This window comes from Vulpes lagopus, chromosome 6 (assembly GCF_018345385.1).
Source record: "Vulpes lagopus strain Blue_001 chromosome 6, ASM1834538v1, whole genome shotgun sequence".
In the NCBI taxonomy this organism is placed as follows: Eukaryota; Metazoa; Chordata; class Mammalia; order Carnivora; family Canidae; genus Vulpes; species Vulpes lagopus.
Genome location: NC_054829.1, coordinates 31,829,118 through 31,850,468, shown reverse-complemented (window position 1 = coordinate 31,850,468; position 21,351 = coordinate 31,829,118). Strand labels below are relative to the sequence as shown.

Below are 21,351 nucleotides of genomic sequence, written 5' to 3'. Positions count from 1 at the left end.
AAACTTGAAAGCACTATACCAAGTGAAAGACACAAAAGGCTACATATTCTATGATTCCATTTATATGAAATGTCCAGAATAGGCAAATCCATAGACAGAAAGTAGATTAGTTCAGGGACTGGTGGGGAGAAGGCAATGGGGAGTGGCTGGCAATGGGTGCTGGTTTCTTTTTGAAAGGTGATGGAGTTGTTCTGGAATTAGTAGTTTGCATAGTAATATGTCACAACAAAAGCATATGTCACTGATGTACCTGAGGATAGGTAAATCTCTTAAAGGCATTGGGATTTGGCAAATTTCAGTATAACTGATCTTTCCTTCTTATAAAGATTGCAAAGATGGGCAACCCGGGTGGCTCAGAGGTTTAGCACTGCCTTGAGACCAGGTGTGGTCCTGGAGACCTGGGATTGAGTCCCATGTCAGGCTGTCTGCATTGAGCCTGCTTCTCCCTCTGCCTGTGTCTCTGCCTCTCTCTCTCTCTCTCTGTGTGTGTCTCATGAATAAATAAATAAAATCTTTTTTTAAAAATTGCAAAGAATTTAATTTACACTTTTTATTTCAAAGTTGTTTGATTCATTGATTGTGTTCTGGACATTGTGCTTGGTTTTTACTACTATGTCCTTCTTAATTTGTCAAAAACAAATGATGACACTCATTGGGGTGGTTGGTTAAAAAAAAAAAAAAAGAAGAATGAAAGAAAGACCAAAAATCTCCCAGAAAATAACAAGACTTGGTGAGGATGTGAAGATATTAGGACCGTAGTGCATTGTTGGTGGGAATGTAAAATTATATAACTGCTGTCAAAAACAATATGGCAGTTCCTCAAAATATAAAAAATAGTTAACATATGATCCAGCAATTTCAGTTCAGTCATATACCCAAAAGAATTAAAAGTAGGGTCTAGAAGAGATTGATTGATTGATTGATTTTTAAGATTTATTTATTTATTTATTCATGAGAGACACAGAAAGAAGCAGAGACATAGGCAGAGGGAGAACAGGTCTCCTCCCAGGGACCCCAATGCAGGACTTGATTCTGAGTCTGGGGATTATGCCCTGATCCGAAGGCAGAGGTTCAACCCCTGAGCCACCCAGGCATCCCTAGAAGAAAACACCCACGTTCATAGCATTATACACAATAACCAAAAAGCGGAAGCAACCCAAGTGCTCACTGATGAATGAATGGATGGATAAGCAAAATGATACAAACACACAACAGAATATTAGCCTTAAAAAAGAAAAATTCTGACATATGCTGCAGCTTTGGGTGAATCTTCAGAACATTATGCTGAAAATAAGCCAGTCACAAAAAGATACTGTAATTCCCCTTGTGAGGGACCTAGAGTAACCAAATTCCTAGGGACAGGGATCCCTGGGTGGCTCAGTGGTTTAGCGCCTACCTTCAGCCCAGGACATGATCCTGGAGACCCGGGATCGAGTCCCACATCGGGCTCCCTGCATGGGGCCTGCTTCTCCCTCTGCCTGTGTCTTTGCCTCTCTCTGTCTCTCATGAATAAATAAATTCTTTAAAAAAAAAAAAAATTCCTAGGGACAGAAAGCAGAATAGTGATTGCCAGGGGTTGGGGAAAGGGAGGATGAAGAACTATGTTTAATGGGTACAGGATTTCGGTTTTGCAAGATGAAAAGAATTCTGGAGGTGGATGGTAGTTATGGTTATACAATTATGTGAATGTACTTAATTCCACATAAAAGTTATTTTTTTTTTTTTAAAGATTATTTATTCACTTGAGAGAGAGTGCAAGCAGGGGGAGGGACACAGGGTGGAGAGAGAAGCAGGCTCCCCACTGAGCAGGGAGCCAGATGCCGGGCTCCATCCCAGGATCCTGGGATCATGATCTGAGCTGAAGGCAGACACTTATAGAGCCACCCAGGTGCCCCCAAAGTGGTTATTTTTGTGTGTATTTTACCACAATTTAAAGAAGAATTAAATAAGTTAGAATATAATATGAATTAAGGAGGTTGTAGGGCAGTCCTGGTGGCTCAGCTGTTTAGCGCTGCCTTCAGCCCAGGGCATGATCCTGGAGACCCGGGATCGAGTCCCACGTCGGGCTCCCTGCATGCAGCCGGCTTCTCCCTCAGCCTGTGTCTCTGCCTCTCTCTCTGTGTCTCTCGTGAATAAATAAAATCTTTTTTTTTTTTTAGAAAAGTGAGGTTGTAGCTTTTCTTTAGACATAACAACGCCATGTGCTTAAAAAAACTTCAACTTTTTTAGCACATTGTTTTGCTCTATAAATAAAAGCTGAGAATGAACAAACCAAAAATGTCCTGAAGACCTTGAGGAACTTAGTGCAGGTGCCACGGTCACAGTAGTAGTTGAGAATCTCTTTTCCTGCCGGATACAACTGATGCCAGGTGGGGGCCTTCTCGGCTGGAGTGGCACCTTCATAAGCGAACGGTCTTCTACTTCCCAAGTCCTGTGTCCGCAGGGCCTTGCCTCTCCCATTTCCGGGACGGCTATTGCAGGTCCCGCCCTGTAATCCTCACAGCCTTGGCTTTCTGACCCAGCCACAACCCCCTTGGCAGCCCTTCTCCCTGTCATCCCCCAGTTGTTTGTATCACCCAAGACTCTTTCACACTCTCCGAGGATGAAGGATCCAGCCCTCCCTGTATCAGGGAGCTACAACTGCATGTGGCAAAAGCACAAAATAACAGGGATCTAAGAGAAGTCCAGGGCTGGTTTGGCCACGGTGTGTTTTAAAGTTCAGACCTGGGATCCCTGGGTGGCGCAGCGGTTTGGCACCTGCCTTTGGCCCAGGGCGCGATCCTGGAGACCCGGGATCGAGTCCCGCATCGGGCTCCCAGTGCATGGAGCCTGCTTCTCCCTCTGCCTGTGTCTCTGCCTCTCTCTCTCTCTCTGTGTGACTATCATAAAAATAAATTAAAAAAAAAAAAAAAAAAAAAAAAGTTCAGACCTAGGGGGAATCCCTGGGTGGCTCAGCGGTTTGGCGCCTGCCTTTGGCCCAGGGCGGGGTCCTGGAGTCCCAGGATCGAGTCCTGCATCAGGCTCCCCGCATGGAGCCTGCTTATCCCTCCTCCTGTGTCTCTGCCTCTCTCTTTCTTTTTTCTTTCTTTTTTTTTTTTTTTTGCCTCTCTCTTTCTCTAGATCTATCAAGAATAAATAAATAAATAAATCTTAAAAAAAAAAAAAGTTCAGACCTAGATTCTTATCTTGCTGTTGTACCGGCCAGGCCGCTATCATGGTCCCAGACGGTGTGGCCTTGTGCCTGGCAGCAGGTTGCAAGATGGACAGAAGCAAGCAAAGGGAGGACTTGTGCTTTCCCTCAAGGCAAGTTCCCAAGAAGTCGCAGGACACTTCTGCTTATCCTGTGGCCCTGATTGGTCACATGGCCACACATAGGGACAAGGGAAAATGGTGAGTTTAGTCTCCATTCTAAGAGGTCATGCTCCAGCTATCTCTGAAGAAGCGAGAAACCGATCTTGGACAGGTAACAAGTGGTCACACCACCTCCCGGTGCCCTAGATCCCATCTCTACTGCCTTCTGAATTTCTTGTTCTAGCAATTATCCCTTCCTTCCCCTGGTTTCTCGACTTCTAACCCATCCCTTCAATAATTAATTGCAAATCTTACAGTCCTGCCATCCTCCCTTATCTTTAGGAAGCCTTCTAGCTGTTGTCTAGTTGCTTCCCTTCAGAGCCACCGTCCTGGCTTCTCCACTGCCCTGGCAGGCTGCAACTTGATATATTCTGACATCCTGGGCCATCACTGCAATGAAACTGGTTTTGCTGAGGCTTAGACCTCCTACTTTCTCGCAGTGCCACATTTACCTTACTGGTCGCTGTCAGCCACTCTTTCCTCATCGAAACAGACCCCATGCTCTACTGGTTTTAGCTTTTCAGATTCCTTTGCTAGATCTTCTGCTACCCACCTGTTACGTGCTAGTGTTCCTCATGGTTCTGCCCTTGATCCTCTCGCTCTAATATTATCTCATTGGCATTTTGTCCATCCCTATGGGTTTCCTGTCACCTGTATACTGATGCCTCCAAAGCTTTATCTCCAACACTGGTTTTCTCACTCAGCTCCAAACCTGTATCCCAGGTGGCTTCTTGTTCTTTTTGACTGTATTATGAAAGTGTTAAAACATAACAAAAGTAGATATTGTGACTGAGTGAATTTGTTGTATCTGTTATCCGGTGTCAATTATCAGTATATGGCAATCACCCTACTCTGTGCCTTTTTTTTTTTTTTTTTTAAAGATTTATTTTAGAGAGTGAGAGAACACATGAGCAGGAGGGAGGGGCAGAGGGAGAGGAAGAAAAGCAGACTTTCCACTAAGTGCAGGGCCTGACCCACGGCTCCATCTCATGACCCTGAGATTATGACCTGAGCCAAAATCAAAAGTTGGACACTGCCCAACTGAGCCATCCAGGTGCCCCTACTTTTTGAAGCAAATCACAGATATCATATTGTTTTGTCTGCAAATATTTAAATATTCAAAATATAAGAATTCTTTAAAATTTGAGGTGCCTGGGTGGCTCAGTTAGTCAGGTGTCTGACTCTTGGTCTAAGCTCAAGTCTTGATCTCAGGGCCATGGGTTTGAGCCTTGCCTTGGGCTCCACATTGGGCTTGGAGCTTGCTTAAAAAAAAAAAAAAAAGAATTCTTTAAAATTTAACCACAGTACCATTATCACACCTGAAAGAAGTTAATATCCAATGCCCAGGGTTGGGGAAATATAACAATTAAAAAAAAAAAAATCTCTCAATTGAGAGCAATTTTCCACAAAAGTAGTAGAGAAAGAAAACCATTTATTGAATAAGCATTAAATCAGGCAACCTACTAAAAGATGGTGAAAATAAAGCAATTTGGTCCTTTTAAGTAGCCAAGCAGGGACAGCCCATTATGTGTTTTCAAGATAATAAATAGTGTATAGTATATCATAATAAATAGTAACTAGTCCTCCAGTTAGAGGACTTAACGGTAACTTTTGTCAGATAAAGCTCATCTTAACTTTATCATAGAAATTTGGACAACCACCAGAGGGGAAACCAACTTCTCATATTCTAAGATAGGAGGTAGTTTTGCAATATGGAGCAAGCTGCCCATCCCCTGTGTCCATAGAAGTTAGTCTGTTAATCTCTAGTCCTTGAGGGAAACATTCCTGGGTTGGGAGATTGGCAAGAGGTTTATTTGTTGTATTTACATGTATTTGAGAAGGACAGAGAAGGGAATTCTCAAACAGAAGGGAGCAAGAAGTCTTTTCCCTTCTAAACAGGGAAAATTCAGTCTATTTTTATTTTGTCTCTGTCTTACACCAGTTTTATGTTGACACTATTCAATTGACTTAGGCTTTTTGCACTTATTTTTCAGTTTGTTTTACTCAGGATCCAAATGAGCTCTATATTGATATCTTTTACATCCTTGCTGGTTCCTTGCTTCGTTTTTGTGTTTTTCTTTCTTGCCATGTATTTGTGGAGGAAACTAGGTCATTTGTATAATCTCTGAATTTTGCAGGTTATATCTATCTCCATGGTGTCCTATGATTGTGTGTGTGTGTTTTTAAGATTTTATTTATTCGAGAGCGAGAACACAAGTGTGGGGGAGAGAGAGCAGACTCCCTGCTGAGCAGGGAACCCCAATTTGGGCCTCGATCCCAGGATCATGACCTGAGCTGAAGGCAGACACTTAACCAACTGAGCCACTCAGGCACCCTGTTTTGTCTTATGTACTTCCTGTAAATTGATAATTGGATATAGATCCTTGGTTAGATTCAGGCTTTTTTTTTTTTTTCCTTGCAGTTCTGCAAAGGTGGTGGCAGTATATACATTTCTATTGAAGGGATGTTATTTGTTATTAAGCATTGCCTAGAATTGATCCATTTACTGGTTTCCACGTTTGTTTGAAGATTTTATTTATGAGAGATGGCAAGAGACCACAGGGCAGGGGTTTGGGGCACAGGGAAAAGGAGAAGCAGACTCCCTGCTGAGCAGGGAGCCCAATATGGGGCTTGATCCAGGACCCTAAGATCATGACCTGAGCTGAAGGCAGATGCTTAACCCACTGAGCCACCCAGGCGCCCCTCCATGTATTTTCAACAAGATGGTCTCTAACACCTCAAGGCCATCTATCCAGAATTGAACTTCTCATCTTCACTCCCTTCCCCTGCATCTTTCTCAACTCTGGTGGCAGAGCCAGAAAGCTGGTGTGCAGGCCTTTGTCTCCACACCCACTCCAAGTATTGCTGGAATCTGTTGCTTCTCTCCTATGCCCTTATCTTTCAGTCCCCTTGTGGAGGCCAGTCCACCATTTTCCTCAGGCCCCAAGGGCACTAGATCTGCAGCGCAGATTTGATTTGTCACTTCCTGACATGAAAACCTCAGTAGCTCCCTACAGCTTAGGATGTGTTCCCCGCCTCTCTTCACAGTCCTCCCTGGAGCCCTGGGCTCAGGGGAATTGCAAATTGTTCTGTAGGGCTGAAGGTATTATGTGCCTCTTCTGCTTGGTAAGCTTTTCCCTTTTCTGCTTTTATCCTGGTTAATATCTTCAAGATTCAGATATTGCCCCATCTGATAAGTTCTGGCTCTTCCTGGGCCTGAGTCAGCACCTCCCCCTTCCCTTCACTAGTGGTAAGCACTGCACCTCGATTTCCCTGCCTGTCTTCCTGTCAGGCTGTGCACTCATTGAAAGCTGCAGCCCTACCTCATCTCCATATCCCCAGGACTTACTAGAGTACCAGGCACACAGTTGGCCTTTGCTGAAGGAACAGAGGAATAAGCATCCTGATGAGTGTTCCTGTAACTTCACTCTCATCATGACCTGTGGGATTTTCCCAGATCACTATTTCTTCTCTCTCAAAATGATTTGCTCCTTAAAAGCCAGCTGATTTCCCATTTTTGAGAATGTATAACTCATAGTAATAGTCATATGTGAAACTGTTTAACTCTTACAAGGTATTAGGCTACCAGTTGATAAATTTATTTAAGCTAAGTGTAAAAGTAGATGATAATAGCTAGTTGTTGCCCTTTTATCAAACCTATTTGTTTCTGAATCAGGACCTGAGTTGCTAATAATGATGACTACTTCAAGTAAGGCTGGCTTCTAGTTACTTTAGAGAGATGTTGGCATTATTTTAATATCCAACAAAGCATGGTTCAGAGGTCTGGAAGCTAAGGGATTACTGTGGTTGATTTAAATAATTTAATCTTTGAATAAAGTTTTTTGTTCCTCCCTATTAATGATCAAACTCTTGGTAGTGAGGATATGTTAATATAACAGGTGTGGTAATGTTCAGATTGGGAGAAGAAAGACCAAATCTTCCTGTTTTTCTCTCCCAGGCCCCCAGGTCAGAACCCCTGAATAGGAGAAGTAGAAAACTCCTTCCTGTGTGACCCAAGAATTGAGTCACAGAAGGGTGTGGCATTGTGGTTAGGGCTTTAGAGAATTGGTGTTTCAGTATTAATTGGCCTTGCCTTTGTAGTCTTTTATAGGAGATGTGGAAGATTCAAGCTGTATGTGAGAGCTGGACTCTATTGGAGCCATTTCCATGAGCAATCCATGGGCCTGTGTGTGTTTGCTACTTCTTACCAAAACCTGATTTTTATCAAAATGACCTAGTCCTATTACAAACAGGTTTTGGGAAGTCTTAGCTTACGCCATCAGTTTCAAGGAAAAGAAAAAGGGTAGGGTGGGGCGAAAAACCACAAAGATGCTTCATCCAATTAAACTAATATGTAATCCTTAGCGTGTGGAGGCTTTCCCTTGTTATCTCATGTACTCCTAACAAGCATGTGAGATAGGACAAGCTCGGAAACCGAACTTGGCTGGAGAGTTTGACTCTTCTAGGACGTTAGGGGCCAGAGGGCAAGGATTCCTCTTTTGCATCTATTGTGGCACTTGACCTGTACCTATCTGTTGTGCACTCTGCTTTCAGCCCAGAGTGGTATGGAATGCGGTCTTTCTGGTTTGCGGTTCCTTGGGAACACTCACCAGGATGCCAGCCCAGGGTCTGGGACAGGGAGCTGTACATCAGAAGTGTTACCTGGCAAAGCTGTAGTCACCAGCCTGACCAGCCTGATAGGCTTCGCTTTAAATTCTTTCTGGAACAAAGTGGAGCATCCAAGAACTTAAGATCCCATTTTCTGAAGAGCAGTACTTCATCCCCAGGGATTGTCACTATCTCTTCGGTTCTATATTCGAGCAAGTTGAAGTTTTGTCAGCATGTTAACAATAGCAGATCTCTCTTCTGGAGAAGCTCGACGATCTTGTTCTGAATGGAGTAGATGATTATGTGACTTGGGAAGCCAGAGGCACCTCCTCCCCTCTACCCCTGCCTGTGCTGGAATCAGGCTGCTTGGGTGCCACCAGCTAACAGTCCATCTTAGAAAGCCTGAGCTGGTTCATCTTGGTCTAGAAGCACTTTGCAGGTTGACGTCAATATGCTTCAGAGAGCATACATTACTAAGCTTATCTTCAGACAGTGGATACTCTTTCCTCCTTAGGAAAGAAGGGCCGATGTAGCCGGAGAACCAAGTAGCAAGAAAACTATAAATGGTGTTGCTAGTCCTCTCAGTTACAGGTCTTTTAAAGATTTTAAAGATCTTTTAAAGATTTTATTTATTTATTCATGAGAGACAGAGAGAGGCAGAGACACAGGCGGAGGGAGAAGCAGGTTCCACTCAGGGAGCCTGATGTGGGATTCGATCCCAGGTCTCCAGGATCACGCCCTGGGCCCAAGGGAGGTGCTCAACTGCTGAGCCACCCAGGGATCCCTCAGTTACAGGTCTTGAACTAAATCTTTGAGTTCTATATTAGGACTTTTTTTTTTTTTTTATTTTTTTTTTACTCAAGGATCACATTCATGCAAAGGCATCTATTGACACCATGTTTGTACTATTTGATCTTGAGGATAACTCTGGTATGTGTTAGATGGACATGTCTGAAATGACTGGCCTGGCTACCTGGCTCACCTTTCATCCTCAAGCCTCTGGGGCCACTCTGCCTGGTCTGGTCTTCCTCAGCCATGTTTCACATTGCGTTGGAGAACTGGGTGAGGGGCAAGGAGATATTGAGAGCCCTGGTTGAAGCAGTCTTCTCAGAGACCCAGAAGTGAACTGGAACAAATATGAGTTATTTGTGTGACAGGATCTCTTGCCCTGATGCACTAAACTTACTTTGGAGACGGAATCTAAGAAGCGAAGAGCGGATTTTTAGAGGCCTCCAGGACACCTGATGTGGGAGGTTGTACAGCCTCTGGCAGGGAAATGCACTAAATAAAATGCAGACATCTGCATTTTCTTAGTGGTAATCAAATGAGTTTACCTTAAGTAATAGTCTCTTCAAAGATCTACCCAAATCACATTTCAGAGATAAGAGAAATTCTTACTTCAGATGCCCTGCAGTAACTGGCCTTTTCCTTTTTTTTTTTTTTTTAAGATTTTTATTTATTCATGAGAAACAGAGAGAGGCAGAGACACAGGCAGAGGGAGAAGCAGGCTCCATGCACCGGGAGCCCGATGTGGGATTCGATCCCGGGTCTCCAGGATTGTGCCCTGGGCCAAAGGCAGGCGCCAAACCGCTGCGCCACCCAGGGATCCCAATATTTTGAGTTTTTAATCAAAGGTTATGGCAGTAGAAATTAAAAGTACTGTTGTGGCAGATTGCTAGCTGTCTGCCAAAATCCATTCTCTTCTGGACATAAGTTAGACCTGCATTAATTGACCAGTGCCATCTGAGCATGTGTGATGTGCCACTTTTAGGCCTGGGCCTTTAAAAGTAGACTTCTCGGGGCTGTCTTCCTCTCCTGCTGCCTTGAGCCTGGGGAGACCCAAACCTTAGCCACACAGGTGGCAAAGCCCTAGTTATGGCAGAGCCACAAGCCAGAAGGAGCTTAGTCTCTGAATCACTGCGTGAAGGAAAGCCGCCTGCTGACCTAGAATATCCAGCCTGGATGTTAAACAAACAAGAAACCAATTACTGTGTTTGAGCCATTGTTTGGGGGAAGGTTAGTTACAGCAATTAAGCCTACTCCAACAACGTTATTTAAAAGAATAGTATGAATGGTGTTTATGCACCAAGGTCTGCAAAGGTAGAGCAGTCAAGCCTGGGAGGTGGGGTAGGGACTTTCACCACTAGACACTAACAATTTTACAAAAATTTTCTACTAGTAAGGAAAGACAACAACAAAAATAGCAAAACAATGCTGGTACAAACCTTACTTGACGTAGGAATCATTCCTTGAGCCCCACCCCACCCCACCCTTCAATCCTCACTGAATTTCCTTTCTGCCTTTTAAGACTCATTGTCCTTAGTTCTTACCTGGCTTTTTTTTTTTTTTTTAATAGCAGAATTGGGAGTCCTATAGGGTGGGCAAATCAGTCAGGGTCTCTCCAGATATTAATACCTTCAGTGGTCTGGTCTTCAGCTTTGTGGACCCAGGAACAGAAGGGTTTGTTTTGTTTAAGTTTTATTGAAGTATAGTTGACATACAATAATTTCAGGTACACAACATAGCGATTTGACAATTCTGTACATCTACAGTGCTCACCGTAAGTATAGTCACCACCTGTTACCAAACAACGTTACTACGTTATTTTTTTTTTTTAAAATTTTTATTTATTTATGATAGTCACAGAGAGAGAGAGAGAGAGGCAGAGACACAGGCAGAGGGAGAAGCAGGCTCCATGCACCGGGAGCCCGATGTGGGATTCGATCCCGGGTCTCCAGGATCGCACCCTGGGCCAAGGCAGGCGCCAAACCGCTGCGCCACCCAGGGATCCCTGCTACTACGTTATTATTGACTATATTCCCTACACTGCACTCTTAATTTCCATGACTTCTTTTATAACTGGAAGTTTGTACCTTTTAATCCCCTTCACCTACTTTGCCCATCCCTCTATTCCGGTCCCTCTGGCAACTATGTTTGTTCTCAGTATTTGAGTTTGTTTGTTTTTAAAGATTTTATTTATTTATTCATGAGAGAGAGAGAGAGAGAGAGAGAGAGAGGCAGAGACACAGGCAGAGGAGAAGCAGGCTCCATGCAGGGAGCCCAGATGTGGGACTTGATCCCGATCCCGGGTCCCCAGGATCACGCCCTGGGCTGAAGGCAGCACTAAACCGCTGAGCCACCTGGACTGCCCTGTTTCTGTTTTTTTTTTTTTTAGATTCCATATGTAAGTGAAATCATATGGTATTATCTATCTGACTTATTTTATTTAGCATAATGCCCTGTAGGTCCATCCATGTTGTTGTAAATGGCAAGATTCCATTCTTTTTTATGGCTGAGTAATATTTTTATATATATATTTATTTATATTTATATAGTATATATAATCAGATAGAGAATAGATTGATATGAATTTTATCCTATTCTTTATCCGTTCATATATAAATGGATACTTAGGTTGCTTCCCTATCTTGGTTATTGTAAAAATGCTGTAATGAACATAGTGCAGTCTCTTTTGGAATTAGTTAGGAACAGAAATCTTCATGTGCAGAGTTTATCACGCTCTCCAACCCAAAGGTTCATTTTAACCATGAGGTATATACCAGAAGGCCCATTCATAATTATGGTGAACAACAGTTCTTCCAACATCTGCTGCTAGGAGGCCCTCTTGCCAGTATGAGGGCAACAGAGAAACTAAGTGAATAACCAGAGGGAGGCTGGTGAGTAAGGAATGAGAGCAAATGGAGTTGGATAATCTTAGAAGAACCCTCTGTCTGGGCTGCGAATTAATCTGGTGATCCACTTCAAAGAGCTACATGTTTAATGACCAAAAACCCTTTTATGAAATATAGTCACTCTTCCTCAGAGAGTGTAATCTAAGACTGCCAAATTTCATAGGCTTTCTGCAGCTTTCTTCTGATGAATAAATAATAGTGAGCTGAGTACTGTATTGTCACATTTACCTGACTCTACATCCTAGATCCCATGACTGGACTTACATGTTCCCCCAAGTTGTCACTTAAACACTGGGTTGATTCCCATGTATTTATTGGTCATGTGAAGATTAAATGAGTCATCTTCAAAAGTCGGTTAATATTAACATTTAATTAGATAATAAACCTTTTCTAATTATACACCTAATATTATAAAACACCTGCATGCCCTGGGTCTTATACCTAGTAAGAACCTAAATGCCTGATGTGGCATAAGGGGTAGGAAAGTAGAAACTGACACTCAGAATCTGTCCAGCCCTAGACTGTTGCCAACAGTAAGACCTGATACTGACTTAAAACTTAAAGCTTCATTTCTCTTAAATCTAAACTGTCCCCTGTATTGAGATCTTATAGCTGCATTTCCCTTATGGCTCTTTTTTCTTTTTAAAAGATTTTTGTAGATGTTTTATTTGGTCATATTTTTTTTCTCTTGGATCCAATGGCTTTGGCCTGTTACCATATTCTTCTCCTACCTTCAATATTTTCTTTCAGTTTTCCTTATCTCTGGTCATGTTTTTATTTTAAAATGCAGTGACCAAAAGATACATAGAGAGTTCTGCAGCTGTAGCTGCATCTTAATTTTGGGGGATAGGATAAGGTCTGGTTTTGCTTCTAGTATCCATTTTAGTGGTGATTCCTTGGGTGGCCTTATGTTACAGGCCACTGCTTCTCAAATTTTTACAAACCAGTTGCTTAGCTTTGAATGGAGAATGGGTTCAAGTGGTAAAGCTCAAGGGACATCTAGGGGGTGCAGCTGCTTATGTGTCTGACTCAGTTTCACCTCAGGTCAGGATGTCGTAGTTGTGGGATCAAGCTCTGCATCCAGCTACACACTCAGCAGTGTGTGTCTGGGACTCTTCCTCCCCGTCCCTCCCACACCCTGCACATGTACATTCTCTTTCTCATGTAAATTAAAAATCTTAGGTAAAGCTCAACTGTACAGTTTGAATTCAAGATGGGTCCATGCTGATCTTATTCCAAATCTTTAACACAAACCTCTGCCAGTATTACTACCTGTGATGACTTTCTCCCTACCCCCTGCCCCCAATCATACCTGGACTCCAGTTTGAGAAGCAGGGACTTAAGGATACAATCTATGGTAACATTATGTTCTCTGATAGTTCAGATCTGTTCATGATAGAGTTGGATTACTTAGGCTTAACTCTAAAAGTGGCACCAACCAATTTATTCATATAAATGGTTAAATGGCAAGAATGGCACTTACCTTTAGGTTAAAAAAAAATGAATGCATAGTGGCATAGTGTGAAATCTAAGAGTGAAAATATTATAGCATATTATCAGCATATATTACTAGTTATTTCAAAACAGTTTTTTAAAGAGAAGTTTATGCTTGTACTGGCCCAACAAGCTACTTGAGGGGGACGAAGCTGGGGAAGTGGGTGGCCCAGATGCCTGGGCCAGCCAGGTTCATGGGCTTGTATATGGGGGAGGACTTGCCCAGGTAGGGGCTGATCACCTTGGGCTTGATATCCACCTGGGCGAAGGTCCTGCTGCTGTGGATGCCCACCATGCTGCCCACCATCTTGGGCAGCCTGTTGCTGTCCAGCTTCTCTGTGGGCAGTGCCTCCCGGTTGGCTCTGCACCGGTGCTTCCAGAGTGAGGGCGCTTCCACCACCACTGCGTCAGCTGCTCTGAGAACATGGGCAGCAGCTGGCCCAGGTGTGTGCCGCAGTAGGTTTGCTGCTGCCTCTGCATTTCTGTTATCTAGTCGTTTTTTCCAAGAAGTCTCACTTGTTCTTAACAGGGAGGAATCAAGAGGGACTTTTTGGGAAACAAACTGTGTAGTCAATATAAATTTGAGGGCAGAGGGCCTGAATTTGGGTCCCACTTCTGCCACTTAGCAGCTTTGTGACTTGGGGACCTTCCATTTCCTTGTCTATAGAACAGTATGTTTTAGTTGCCTAAAAGGATTGTTGTGAGTTTAAATAAGAATTTACGTTGAGCAATCAAAACAATGTCTGGGACCTTTGTAAGTAACAGATGTTTGACATTTCTCTTTTAGGATGTTTTAGGTCCTCAGATTGGCCTTTTATTAAAAAAGTTTTAACATGAAAATTTCCATGCATTTTTGCTCTGATTAGTACTTAAATTTCTGTAAATCCTATGGATACCTCTTGGTATTGTATTTATCCTCTATAACCCTGGGACATCTGAGGTCTCATTACTACCAATTTTGTGACTGTTAGGTTAAATCAGTGAATGTTTCTGGGCTTCGTTATCTAAAACCCAGCTTCTTTGTCTGAAAAATTGGTGTTTCCAATAGGATCTTCCCCATAGGATTGCTGGGAGGACTGAGACCATCCTGCCAATCACGTGACATTTTGAATTTTACTGTGGCAAAATGAGTATGACATGCACTTTATCACAAGTTCTGATTTGTGGCCCGGGCCAGTAAGAGTTGGAATAACATACACAATTAATCTTGTTCTTGTCATCCCCTATTTGTTTCCAGGCTGCCAGCTAAAAGATTTTGGAGATTTGAGTTTTACTCCAGTCCCTAAAGATGATCTCTACAACAACCTAATAGTGAATCCTCGCTCAGTGGGCCTTGCCAACCAGGAACTGGCTGAAGTGGTTAGTAGAGCTGTGTCAAGTGGCTATAGCTGTGTCACAATGGGAGGAGACCACAGGTAAACTGGGATGAAGGGGTGGTGGAGGAGCTGGGTTGTATGGTGCTTTGTGTTAATCAGTTAGCTTGTCTGTTTCCCCACTTTGAGTAAAATGCCCTTTAGAATTTTTATGGTATAATGTGCATAACAGTGTTTTAATATCTTAAGATCCGGAGCTGTTGGAGACACCTGTGGTTTTTGTTGCAGAACACACTGTATAGTATGCGGCAAGTTCAGAGGTAGACGAAATGAAGTTTTTAGACACAGTGTGTTTGTGTTTCATTTTTGTGCTCATCTCTTGTAAAGTTTTCTTGAAAAACATTTTATGACTTTCATTTGGCTCTTTGGGAGAATTGGAAGGATCCACCAGGCAGAATTTGTGGGATTATTTGTTTAAGCATTTCTGCTAATGTTTGTTTGTTACAGGTTTTCCACTTGCCATGTGACTGTTTTCTCCCTGCACAATATGGACCCTAGGTGACTAAGAGATCCCTCTCCTAGTGAGTCGGCATGTACTTTACTGAGTACTGCTTGTTGTGTGCAGTGCTAGGGATTATGGAAATTGTGACCTCTGAGCCACCAGGGCTGCCCAAATTCTACAGTTTCAAGAAGGAAAAAATCATTCTGGGCTAGAGGAGTCCTATTTGAGCTAAGTAATTAAGGTTTTTGGTAGAAAGAAAAATAGCGTTATAATACTAGGAGTACTGAGCACTTCATATATATTCTCATTTTAACCCTTATAGTAATGCCACGAGACAGACAGTTTTACCTAATTTACTGCTAGGAACACTTGAGGGACAGAGGTCAGATAACTCACCCAACTTTTAGAGCCAGGAAGTAGCAGAGGTGGGATTCAAATTCACTGTGACTTCTGAGGTTTTCTTTTCTTTTTTTTAAAAGATTTTATTTATTCATGAGAGACAAATAGAGAGTCAGATATAGACAGAGGGAGAAGGAGAAGCAGGCTCCTCACAGGGAGCCCAACGTGGACTCGATCCTGGACCCGGGATCATGCCCTGAGCTGAAGGCAGACGCTCAACCGCTGAGCCACCCAGGCATCCCTGAAGTTTTCTTTTGAGACCCAATCTAGCAACTGCCACTGTGGTGCCCAGAGAGCTTTTCTGGTCCCTTAACAGAAGTTGAATCTTTGTTACAATTTTAAGTGCAGGTAGATTTCCTCATTAGGAATAAAATTTTAGGGCAGCCCAGGTGGCTCTGCGGTTTAGCGCCGCCTTCAGCCCAGGGCATGATCCTGGAGACCCAGGATCGAGTCCCACGTCAGGCTCCTGGCATGGAGCCTGCTTCTCCCTCTGCCTGTGCCTTCTGCCTCTCTCTCTCTCTCTCATGAATAAATAGATAAAATCTTTAAAAAAAAAAAAAAGGAATAAAATCTTAGGTAGACTAAGAGAGTGGTCCAGGTTCTCTACAGTGATCCAATTAAATCAGCCAGAGTGTAGGTCTTCCTATTAGCTCAGTGCTATCTCTTGAAGTTCATTTATACTGACTTTCTTCTGGTTATCTATTTGGGAACTGCTTATCAATGTGATTAATCGTAGTCTCTGGCTTTTGTCTGTAGCTAACTATTGCAGCCCTGTCACGGTTTCCTATTTCCTGTTCAAGGCTAAAACTTAGGCTATCTGGAAGATTCTAGAAAGGAAGGGATGAGTATGTAAATTGAACAGCTACTGAACATTTTAAAGGAAGGCATCTTTAGGTCACCCTGCTCCTTTTCTACAGGATATACTATTGCTTAGACATCAGACCAACTCTGACTTAAATAAGCCAAGATTATTATCCCTTTCTAATAGAAAAAGGAAACTATCTAGCAAAACCAGATGACTCATCCTACATTACACAGCTTTCTGGGGAAAAAACCAGGATTCTGACTTAATCCACTGCTTTTCACACTAGACAGTGCTATCCTAAAAAACATCCTATGTGGGGCATAGAGCTTAAAATGCTGTCTCATGTCATACTGACCAAGAAGGAGAACTGTAGCTAGTTTCTAAGATGCTTAAGCTGCATTTCCCATCTCTGTCAAATTCTTCGGTTACTAAGAAACTGGGCAGTTTTCCAACCACGATTTCAGCAGCTATATTCTTATAACAGGGACAGTAGTTGGCCAATGTACATAGAGTCCAAGGACAAGGAAAGGCAAAAAAACCCCACAGATATTTGAATGCCATGCTAATATATAGAAGATAGCATGCAAATACATGTTTATTCAGTCATCTAAATGCGGTCTTTAACTGGGTGTCCGTTACTGTCCTTATGTGCAGTTTCCTAAAAAGAAATGTCAAAAAGCTATTATGTGAATTTTTATCCTTAAAAACTGATTCTTTGAAATTAAATCTCTAATCTTCCTTAAGTTATTAAGAAATATTTATGAGTTTTATATACAGAACACATCATTTAACTGGATTTCATTCACTGAACAAATATTTGAGGTCCTTTTCTGGGCCAGGGCTTAATGGGTCAAATTTTAGGGATTTGGAGGCAGCAATGACATCTGTCAAACTATAAGGATAACCAGTCAACAAGCTTTGAATCTTTGGAACCTTCCATTTCTCCCTAACTTACTCAAGGTTAATCTTTGGGAATTATAGGTCCAGGGACTTTTTTGGTCATCCAAATCTAGCCTTAGCCTGGGGCCCTGACTTTGCCCTGAGGACAAAGTGTGAACTGCACTGACTTGAGGATACTTGTTATTGGTGATGTTTGCCAAGCAGGGGGCCTCGATTTATTGTGTTTGTTCCTTGTAGCCTGGCAATTGGTACCATTAGCGGCCACGCCCGGCACTGCCCAGACCTTTGTGTGATTTGGGTTGATGCCCATGCTGACATCAATACACCCCTCACCACTTCATCTGGAAATCTCCATGGACAGCCAGTTTCATTTCTCCTCAGAGAACTACAGGACAAGGTCAGTGGGCTAAAACGAAAAGGTTGAATGGCTTGCAGGGGTTATGCTGGGCTAGGAACAAGTTTAATAAGATTTCTATGAAGAATGGGCTGATGGTGGTGGTAGAAAGGTTTAGTATTCCTTCACTTGTTCATCAAACATTATTATGGGCCAGGCAGTCTACTAGATGCTAGGGATGTAAAGAGGACTAGGATACAGTCCTGTCTCTCGGGTGTGTGTGTTTGTGTCATAATTTGCGAGAAAGGAAAGTGGCAGTGGGTAGTAACTCTAGTGATATACTCACAGCATGAGAGGACTTCTTGATTAGAGGCTCTCAGGCCTGGCTTACTCTCAGACCCACTAGTCTCAAGGAAAGCAAAACAATGATTACTTCTAGGTAATATTTTCCTAGGCTGCTCAGAAGACACAGATGTCCATGTTAGGCATAGATTAGAATCTGTATATCCTTTTCCTCAATGAGAGACCAAGTTAAACCAGGAGAGTACAAAAGTTATTCATTAGGCAGAGTTTGTGTTTTGCCTGTAGGCAACTTAAGATGGCAATTGGGTTGTGTTTCAAGAACCAATGTGTAAACAATTCAGTAATGTACAAAGGGGTGGAAAAGGGCTAATCAGCAGTGTTCCTGCTATTTAGGTAAGTTAATGAGAAACCGTGGTCACCTTAGGAGAAATTTTTATTGAGAAATCTGTTCTTCAGTTGCCTTCTGAATCATTTCCATTTGTGTTAAGTTCTCTTTCCAGATCAAGTGTGTCCTGGGTTGCTTTAAACATATCCTGTAGGTAGGAGGAGAAAGCAGACTGCATACCTTGGGAAGCATATGGTGATTATCTTGGTGAGACCAAGAATCCTTGATGAGTCCTGTATATTCCTCCTTTGACAGGTACCACAACTCCCAGGATTTTCCTGGATCAAACCTTGTATCTCTTCCCCAAATATCGTATATATTGGTCTAAGAGATGTGGACCCTCCTGAACAGTAAGTTGATATGCTGGAATTAAGCTTTGGGTCTGTCCCGGCCATTTATGTTCCTTTCGATAGGTGTTCCTTGCTTTGACCTCTTGTAGGGCTACTAAAAGGACAAACTCCCTCCCACCCCAACATGCATTTGATTAAAAATGCTCTTCAAACTAAGGACTCCTTCCTTTTTATTTCATACAGTTTTATTTTAAAGAATTATGATATCCAGTATTTTTCCATGAGAGACATAGATCGACTTGGTATTCAGAAGGTCATGGAACAGACATTTGATCTGCTAATTGGCAAGTAAGTAACTTACAATGGATATCTACTTCCAAAGGGAAAAGTCCCAAAGGGAATAGGGCAGACTCCCAATGAGCAGCACACTTTAGCCCATCATTTGAGGACAGCAGCTCTTCTTTTAAAATAAAAGCAAAATATGTACATTTCCAAAAAATTCAAATACTTTGGAAAGGGAGAATATGAAACATAGGACCTATTCCTCCTCTGGGGTTGGGAGGGGGTTTCCTTGAAGTCATAGCCTGGGTCCTCTGTGTCTCATGAATTTCTCTTTAGCTCCATTTTTAATGCTTATCTTTTGAGATGAGAAGCATTCATTCAATTGTCCCCTTCCTAAACTCACTGTGGCTGCATCTGAAAGTTTTATATTGAGCAAATCTTGGTAGTATAGAAAGATGGCAGATAAATGCCAACCCAAGGCTAGTTTTAAGAGCATGTTCTCAGTGCTAAGTTTTTATTTCCAAGTGATTAATGGTATACTACAAGGTAGCAATTACATTTCTTAAGCTGTAAGAAATCTTAGTTATCTAGCATATATGTGTTGTATGCTAGATTCCACTCCTGGGACACGTGGGCTAAACTGAAGTTAGAATTGGGAGATAAGACTGCAGATACCAAATCAATTAAGTTCAGTTGCTGTTACGTGGAGAGCGTAAGAACAACTGTAACCTAGGTCAGTCTAACTTAAGTTGGACTCTCCCAGAGCCCAATCTCATAGGGAAGTGAAAAATTGTTAATGTGAAAGGCTCTCATGCCTAGGTTAAGTCAGAAATATAAATCAGAGTTAGTCTGAGGCACACAGAACAAACGGCAAAATAATGAAGGGGTGTGTAGGAAGCTAATAGGGTAATACACAGTAACTTCCAGAATAGGAAATCTGGAAATCTGCTGTGTTAGCAAAGTACCAGGACTAACAGCAACAAAATCAAGGAGTTCTCACCATAGGAAAGATCAATGTCCAAGCACACCCAAATGACTATTCTTATCTTCTTCCTCTCAAGAAGACAAAGGCCAATCCATCTGAGTTTTGATATTGATGCATTTGATCCTACCCTGGCTCCAGCCACAGGAACTCCTGTGGTAGGAGGACTGACCTATCGAGAAGGCATGTATATTACTGAGGAAATACACAATACAGGTAAGAAGGGATCAACCTTTTAACTGTGTAAGTAAATATGCTGATGCCTCTTGCATGCCAGAGGGTTTTTTCCTACTATTCCAAGTCATTACAGATACTATTTTTGCTTAAACTTTTATAACTAAAAACCATGTGGTCAGGCTGATAAGGAATAGTCATTTAGAGGCACGTTTGGACCTGGCTTATATCAAAATATGCAAAGGTAATAGTGAATAAAAAATTGTCTACTTAAATATTATTAAATACAAGAATAACGTGCCAAATCAATGTAGTTCTTTGTATCTGCATTATCTAAAGGCAGACTAAGGTTAAAGGCAAGGCCAAACAGCTATAATTTTTACAATGACGTAACAGTTTACTTGAAGTTGAGAATGTGGAGTTAAACCTTCTCTTGAAGATATTTCAAAGCTGGACAGTATCTTGGGTCTTTTCATATAAGATAAACCTTATACTAGAGCTTGTTTGATAGGAGTTTTAATATGGGGATACTAGAAGATGAATGGATGACAAAAGATTAGTAAAATTAATGCTAGATTAAGAGTGGCTACACAGGTTACTGTCCCCACATTCATTCATGGTTTGTAGTTTCCATTTGTCAGAAAGCTTCTAGTTGCTGAAGGTTACTTTAAATGACCTTTCCTTGCAAAATTTAAACAACTACCACATGAGATACTTCAGTACCATTCTATGAAATTAGGATCTAAATAGCAGAGAGCCCACAATGAAAGGCCCAGAACCACAGGAAGGTCTTGAATAGTTGGGATAGATAAGGAAATTGAGAAATGGTCTCTCTGGAGCCTACTGGAACCTTAGGCACCACAGGAAGGAAAAGAATGTGTAGGTCTATCAGGTCTGACAGCACTAAGATAGTCTCATTCTCAGATCCCCGATCTTAGATGTTATCAGTTGTCCTTTAGTTAGTGGCCAGTGAACCTGGGTATTTGATTCTTCACTTTGGTTCCCAATGACCCCAGTTAGAGCAGGGGTTAATTAGTAACCTCTAATAGTTAGGTGGGGTAGTGGTCATACCTTGTTTCTCCCTCCCCTGCTATATTATTCTATTCCCAAAGAATAGCTACATAACTACATAAAGCACTTTGCTTAAGTTAGAGGGTAGCAATAGTCTGGAAACATGGGTAATACATAGTTTTAATAGTTCAAGTGTCTTTTTATTATTTCTGGGCTATACCAAAGACCCAGGTTTAGTCAATGGAAATCAGACACACATACTTACACAGGAATTAGTGGAAATGCTACAGTAACATGCCTGCTCATTGCAGCTTTGCATTGAGCTATGCACTGCTAATCTGCTAATAAGGGACAGCATACTGAACAGATGTAATGTCATTGAGCATATCACGTATTGCACTGTGACAGCAACAGACCAGTAGATATATACACCCAGATTTGCAGGCTTTGTAGCCACCCTAATTATTCTGATACTTGTATTCTCCAGTATTCATTTGTTCAGATGACTTGAAGAGGTAGATAAGCT

General features: G+C 42.1%; 1 protein-coding gene across 1 annotated transcript in view; it reads left to right on the top strand.

The window, feature by feature from the left end:
* ARG2 (arginase 2) overlaps positions 1-21,351 on the top strand; it is a 29,409-nt gene that overhangs the window by 6,821 nt on the left and 1,237 nt on the right. The window contains exons 3-7 of the mRNA XM_041758259.1: positions 14,383-14,560; positions 17,302-17,461; positions 18,342-18,436; positions 18,620-18,724; positions 19,720-19,856. Coding sequence (XP_041614193.1) covers positions 14,383-14,560; positions 17,302-17,461; positions 18,342-18,436; positions 18,620-18,724; positions 19,720-19,856 — 675 coding nt within the window. The remainder of the gene's footprint in view (positions 1-14,382; positions 14,561-17,301; positions 17,462-18,341; positions 18,437-18,619; positions 18,725-19,719; positions 19,857-21,351) is intronic.